This window comes from Triticum urartu, chromosome 5A (assembly GCF_056163025.1).
Source record: "Triticum urartu cultivar PI428250 chromosome 5A, HENAU_Tu73, whole genome shotgun sequence".
NCBI classification, from domain to species: Eukaryota; Viridiplantae; Streptophyta; class Magnoliopsida; order Poales; family Poaceae; genus Triticum; species Triticum urartu.
Genome location: NC_141877.1, coordinates 140,545,709 through 140,552,809, shown reverse-complemented (window position 1 = coordinate 140,552,809; position 7,101 = coordinate 140,545,709). Strand labels below are relative to the sequence as shown.

The 7,101-nt window shown below is 60.7% G+C and overlaps 1 protein-coding gene across 1 annotated transcript; it reads left to right on the top strand.

The window, feature by feature from the left end:
- Positions 1-579: 579 nt before the first annotated feature.
- Positions 580-6,860, top strand: LOC147970609 (uncharacterized). Its single transcript, XM_087523512.1, has 4 exons — positions 580-705; positions 1,008-1,177; positions 5,904-5,977; positions 6,073-6,860. Exons 1-4 carry the CDS (start codon positions 580-582, stop codon positions 6,858-6,860), a joined length of 1,158 nt encoding a protein of 385 aa, XP_087379638.1.
- Positions 6,861-7,101: the final 241 nt, after the last annotated feature.

Genomic DNA, 7,101 nt, shown 5'->3' with positions numbered 1-7,101 from the left:
GGATCCTCGTCGAGGTCCGGCCTGCCGCCTGGCTGGATCCAGGGCGACTGGATCCGCTCGACGATCAGCCAAGATGACATCGACGATCTGGTTGAGGGGGGACTGATCCCCCATGAATCGGCGTGGCTCCCGGGGAACAAGACTGAGCCGCGGCCGTAGGAGGGTGAGTGCGTTCTCCTCGCCACTCATGTCGACCGCGGGTTTTCTTTGCCTCCCCACCCTTTCTTTCGTGGTTTCTTCAACTTCTTCGGGGCTCAACTCCACCACTTTACTCTAAACACCATCATGTACCTTGCTGCTTTCGTGTCCACGTGCGAGAATTTCTTGGGCTGCCGACCGCACTAGGGTCTCTTCAAGCACATATTCACATGTCGCTCCCAGATGGTTAAGAAGGCCAACCAGAGTGACGAGAGGACGCACGTGATACAGATGTGCGGGGGCCTTGGAATCCAAATGAGGAACAAGAGCACCTTCCCAGCTATGATCCTTCCCGACACGGTCCGGGGCTGGCAGTCGACCTGGTTTTACTGCAAGGACCAGCCGACCCCGGGTCAGTCGACTGGACTTGCCCCCTTTTACATGGCTCGAGTGGAGAAGCCCTCCTCCTTGAGAGTGATCCTGGAAGAGAAGGCGCAGGTGAAGGTGTTGGTTGAGCAGGTCGTCCAACTTGTCCGTGACGGAGTGACTGGTATGGACTTGCTGGAGGTCTTCCTTAGTCGACGCATCCAACCACTCCAAGCTCGTGACCATCCGATGTGGATGTACTCGGGACTCGAGGATTCCACTCGGATCCACCCGAAGGATGTCAGTGAGGACACAGTGGAGAAGTGGCTGAGAGGTATTACCGGAAACAAGGATAATCCCCGGGGGTCCAGGAGGGTGGTTCCATTCGACCATTTGCGCTAGCCGGAACAGGTATGATTCTGCACTGTCGAGTGTCTTCTTAATTTACTATGTAACATCTTGTTGACGGTTGATTGCCTTTCTTTTGATCATTGTCTTTTCAGGCTCTTATTGATATGTACTCGATGCCCAATGGAGTGCAGGAGCAAAATGTCGAGGAAGAGGTGAGCGGGGGCGAGAGTGGCGAGTGGCACTCGGATGCAGAGGAGGACAAGGAGAGCGACGACCTGAGTGATGAAGAAGAAGTCGACTCGCCTCCTTGGAGGGAAAGGAGGTCCAAGCACGCTCACGACCCAGCAAACACCCCTGACCTGGTGGCCGCACCGACTAGGCAGTCTTCGAAGCGCCCTCGGACGTCTTCTCCAGTGCCGACTGAGAAGGGACTGTCGGGGGTTGGGTGCGACATATGCCAAATGATGGCTTATCATGGTGGGGGCGACTAGAACGTCGCCGGTGCCTGGAAACGGGATGAGGCGAAGACATGCACGCCGGCGAATCTTACCCAGCTTCAGGGCTCTCTGGGGAGATAATACCCCAAGTGCTGCTCTGCGGGGTCTCCGCATGATCACTATGGCAAAGTGTTTACACGATTGCTCCTAGAGCTGTTTCCTGAAGGTAGCAGAAGGCAAGGCTAGCTCTCTCCTTCCTGTATGGTCTGGTCTAGCGCTAATGGATTCCAACCCTTTGCATTGGTGCCCTGGGTGGTTTATATAGGCCTACCCCCCAGGGGTACAATGTTAATCCGGCTGGGCGCGAGCCCAGCCGTCAGTCTCTCTGGCCGCCGTCTTATCCACCGACTCCTGGGGCCCGCCAACTGGTGGGCCCCGCCGACTGGTGGGCCCCGCCGACTGGCTCGGTACGGAGCCGACAGGCCGCGTCCACCGCGGGCGGGTCTTGCTGGCTGCATATTACTGTATCCGTGCTTCTAATGACGCAGGCTCAGTCATGGGGTCGTGGCAACAGCTCCGCCGTCTGGCGGGCGATCACTGTTGCCATTCCCTGTCACATCTGGTTCATGGTGCGTGGGACCCGGGGGAGGAGCTGGCCGACTCCCGGGGGCCGACTCCCAACGAGTCCGACTGGTGGCGCACTTGCCGCCTTCTGGGGTCCTGCTGGCTGGTGGGACCCGCTGTCCCAGGGTCGTACAAACAAGCCGTCGTGGGCGCAGGATTCGGTCCACCGGTGCTGATGTTAGGGCCAGCATGGCAACAGTGCCACGCCTCATGAAGATCACCGCTGGTACGGCGTACTGTAGCCATGCCTGCCTCTGGAAAGGGGCAGGAGCGGGCTTCTCTGTAACCACTCCCCTGTCCTGTCCCTCTTGATGAGGACATGGGGTTCATCGGAGTCGTGGGCCGACTCCCCGAGGTCGGCTTCTTGGGAAGTCGTCAGCCAGAAGTCGGCTTATCCTGAAGTCGTTCTTGGGACTCGGCCGCGAGTGGCCAGTCGGTTGCCTCGCCGCCGACTTCTCGGAAGGTGGCTCTTTGTCCTGGGGTCTTGAGGGGCGCATCCTGCCCCGATGTCTTGAAAGGTTCTGGGACTTGGGTTAGCCTACCCGTGGCCCATTACTCCGACAGTACTCCCCGAAGCTGATGAGGCGCCACGGACGATCGGCCGAGGAGCCTCAACAGTTTCTCTCTCCGGGTGCCCGAGTCATGGATCTTGCTTGACTTCTGCCGGGCCGACTAGAAGGAGTCGGATTCTCCCAATCTTTGACTTCGCACAATATTTTGAACGTCGCGGCGGGATCCAAGTAGCGTGCTGGCTAAGCTTTCAGTCCGCCACCCATTCCGGGCCTGTCACATGGCAACACACGGCCGGGCCAGTCTGCCAGCCTACGCGCGTGACGGTACAGGCCCGTAGGCGGGGCCCGCCATTACTGCGCCTCGGCGCTCGAGCAGATCCGCTATGGCCCGAGCGGACGGTTGGGATTCCCGTGAAGTTACTGTGCGCAGTAACCTTTGTCGTGGAAACTTGGGGGTCGTGGGCACAGTAAATCCCACGACCGCCCCCTCGGCTTCGCAGCCCATGAGGCTATAAGTAGGGGGAGGAGGGGGGCACGGCAGAGCACGCGCGCCCCTCCTCCTCGCTACTCCTTGCTCTTATTATTCTTCTTCTTCCTCGCACCGCCGCGCGCCCAAGCTTTGCCGAACGCCACGGCGATCCGCTCACGATTAGTTCTTCTTCTGCCGCCGCGCCTCCCACGGTGCATGCGGGCACCTGGGATGGCTCAGAAGTCCATGACGACCACATCGAGTTCCTCCGCTAGACTCGTCGGCTTCTCGGCGAAGATTACGTGCGCGTACGCCTTGCACCGAGGGGGGATATCTCTCCAGCGCCGGAGGAGGGAGAGCGGGTTATCTTCCGCTCGCACTGCCTGCACGGATTGGGGCTGCCGGCGAGCAGCTTCTTCCACTCCTTTCTGGAGTTCTACGGACTCCAGCCGCATCACCTCATGCCCAATACGGTGGTGCTGCTGTCCGCCTTCGTGGCCTTGTGTGAAGGCTTCCTCGGAGTCCTCCCCACTCTCGAGCTCTGGGGGGAGTTCTTCTTCACCAAGCTCGGCACCCAGGCTGCAGGCGTGCCGGCTCAGTGTAGCGCATTCATCGCCGTGCGGAGGTTGGGGGCCGACAACCCCTTCCCCATCATCAAGCTGATAAAGTCGGTGAAGATGTGGCAGCGATTGTACGTCTACATGAAGAGCGTCCTCGCGGGGGGGATTGGGTCAACCTGCCGGCCTTCGAAGCCGGCCGCCGGCTGGGAGATTGCCCAACTGGTCATTCTGGGCCAAGTCATTGACGCTTGCGAGAGCCGGCGCCGTCACACGACTCCGAGTGTTGACGCAGTCGGAGGGCCTGACTGGTCTGGACCTGATGGCCGCCTTCATGGCGCGCCGAGTTCTCCCGCTCCAAGGCCGCCCCCACATGATATGCCAAATGAGCGGGCGCCGTGACCCGAGTCGGATGTGCACCAAGGACATGCCTCATGAGGAGGTGGCCTACATGGTGAACTACCTCTCGGACAGCAAGCTGTTGGAGGACTGGCGGTTCGGCAAGGATCCGTACTCCCGCGCCAACCCCCCACCTACAGTGAGTTGCCCTTTCTTTCTTTCTTCGAGTTGTCTTCTTTCTTGCCGAGTCTGTTTTGTGTGACCTGACCAGTCGGCTTTGGTCAGAATCCCCTCCTCCATCCACCAGCCGGCACCTCGGGGCCGGCCTGCGAGTTCCTTGCCGACCGGGCGGAGAGCGACGTCGACGACCCTGATCTGGGGGCGGCGGCTTTGGAAGACGACGCCGAGGGAGGAGGCGGCCCGCGTCTCGGGGCCAGTCTAGAGGACTGGCCTGACGATGATGAGGAGGTCGCCCCCCACCCCCGGCCAGGAGCCAGCCATCCTGGTGAGGGCTCTTCTACCGCGCCGGGTGCTCCGGGCGGCGGGAAGAAGCGCAGGGCCGTGCCAACTTTGTTCGGCAGTCGGCCGAAGAAGCCCAAGAGTTCGGCTATGGCGACCAAGCGGGACGAGGCGGCCGCAAAGGCCAACCGCTTCCGCAAGAAAGTGAAGAGCCGCCACTGGTCTCCACGTGAGTATTCCGTCTTGACGCTTTATTCTTTCTCTGTAGCTTTGTCTGAGTCTTTTACTTGCTTCCCTCGCTTCAGGGTGCCCCTCACTCTTGACAGGGTTGTCGCCGCCTCCGTCATGGGGTCAGCGGAGACGTCCGCCACCACTCGGCGGATTGACCCCGCTACTGACCTCCGGGAGGCGATGGAGCGGAATGCGCAGGAGAAGCGCAATGAAGAAGAAGCCGCCCACCTGGAGAAGGTGGAGGCCGATAAGGCAGAGGCCTCTACCAAGAAGAAACTGGCAGAGGCCGAAGCCGTCGCCGCGACGAAGCGGCAGGCTGAGGAGGCCGTGCACCGCCAATCGGACGTGTTCGTCACCCCGCTAAAGTCTGCGCCGCCGCCTCCGGAGTTCACGGGGCAGAGGAAGCCGGCGGCGAGAACCCCATCATGGAGAGGGAAGGCAGCGGCTCCTCCACGCCGGACGTGATCGTTCCACCGCCACCTCCGCCGCCGTCTGGGAGCGCGCAAGGCAAACAGCCAGCGGACCCTCCGGTGCCGCCGACTTAAGACGAGGCCGTGGCGAGGCTACTCCTTCAAGTCGGCTCGCCAACGCGCCGTCGTCTTGAGAAAGAGACCTCGGCGCCACGCCCCCTGGAGACCGACACCGCCTGCTCGGCGATCCCGGATGCCAAAGCAACGAGCGCCGCGCCCATTGGGTGGGTGCGGGGAGGCGGCATAGGGCCGCTGAACCAGGCACTTCTGGATGTCCAAACGAAGCTTCGAGCTGAGGGCGACGCCATTCAGAAGTGCACCAAGGCGTACCTGGCATCGTGGGCAGCCGTCCGGGTATGTTTTCTCTTTGGTCCTTGTTTTCTTGTTCCTCTCTATGGGGGCGCGCCAGCGCACCCACTGGGTGTAGTCCTCGAGTTTCGGGCCGGCTGCTGAGCAGGCGGCCCAGAACTCCAATTGGTGAGCTCCGGGTACTAACTTTTGTCTGAAATATTTGTCGCAGGACTACCACAACCTCCGCGTTACTGCCTTCAACCGTAACGTTGAAGAGCTGGGCAAGCGGACCGCCGACTTGTCGGAGAGCCGGAGTAAGTCCTTTTTCTTCTTTGCGGGGGCGCGCTGGCACACCCGCGGGCTGTAGTCCCCGAGATTCGGGCCGACTGCTGAGCAGTCGGGCCAGATCTCCCCGGCGACCTTCTTTATTGATGACTTAACACCTTCTTTCTTCCTTCTCTTCAGAAGCCAACGCTGTTCTTCAACAGCAGCTGAGCGAAAGCCAACTCCGCATTGCGCGTCAAGGGGGAGGAGTGCAGCAGGCTTGCCACGGAGCGTGGTCTGCTGTCCACACAATTGGCAGAGCAGAAGGAGCTGCCTGCGAAGACGCAGAAGGAGGCGGAAGAGGCGGAAACCGCCCTCCTGGCCGAGTTCGCGAGCGAGCGCTCCTCCTGGACTGACAAAGAGGCACTGCTAGCCTCCGGCTTCCATGAGATTGAAGACATTGTTGATGGTGGCTTTCTTTACTTTCTTTTTCCGAGCTACTGATTATAAGTCGTGCCGACTCCTGGTTTTTGACTTGTTTCTTCGTTTCTTCCGTCTTGGCAGACTTCTTTCCCGGGCATTCGCAGGCTGCCATCCAAGCCATCGAGTCTAATCGTGAAGGTCGGAGGGAGGAAGGTGCCGAGATCGCCGCCGACGCTCCCCGAACCCTTGATGAGCATATCCTGAGCATCGAGGCTCGCCTTTGGCCGACTCACTGGATGCTGCGCCGGCTTCAACGTGTCGGCGCCCAGGCGATTGCCGCCCTATGGCCGGACATGCAGGCTCCACGCACCCCCGGTCGGACTACCGACTGGCTGGAGGTCGCGGCTGGTCGTCTTGAGGCCTGGAAGGGTTCCTCGGCCCGAGCTGGAGCGCGCCGGGCCTTGGAGTTCATCAAGGCGTGGTATCCGGGGCTGGATTTAGACCAGCTGGCCACACTCCGGTCGAAGACCCAGCCGAAGCTGTCAGCCGCGGAAGACGCCCTCGTCAAGCGTGCTGCGGCGATCGCCGAGTACACCGACACCAGCATCTTCATCCCCGAGCGGTCTCAAGATGGCGAGGAGGTACCGCCGGAGTGGTTTGGGATGAACCCGGACTACGGCGAGGACCCGGCGGAGATGATCGGCTCCAGCGTTGAGGAGGAAGGCGAGGCGGAGGACGGAGGCGAGACGGAAGCACCAGAAGACGGAGCAGACGGCCAGCCTCAGCTCGACCGCGCCTCCAGCAACGAGCCGCATGTGACCGATCCGACTGCCGCCGGAGGCGATCAAGCCGAGACTGCCCAGCCGGCCGCCCCAACGCCTGACGCTGCCGCCTCCTCCGAACCTCCGAATCCGTCTGCCGCTTCCTAAGCTGCCGCCTTATCTTTATTTTATCTGCCTTAGTAGTCTTTGAAGAACTTGTTAATTCGCACAATTCCACCCGCGGGGTGTATTTTGAACTTCTGCTCGAAGATTCGGCCAAGGGCCTATGTTATGTAAATATTTATCCGAATTCTATCTTTTCTTGCTCATTGCTCTTTTGGCCTTTTCCTTTGCCACTTTCCCTTAGTTGCCTGCCTTGCCAGTCGGACAGCCGCTCTGCGGACTACCG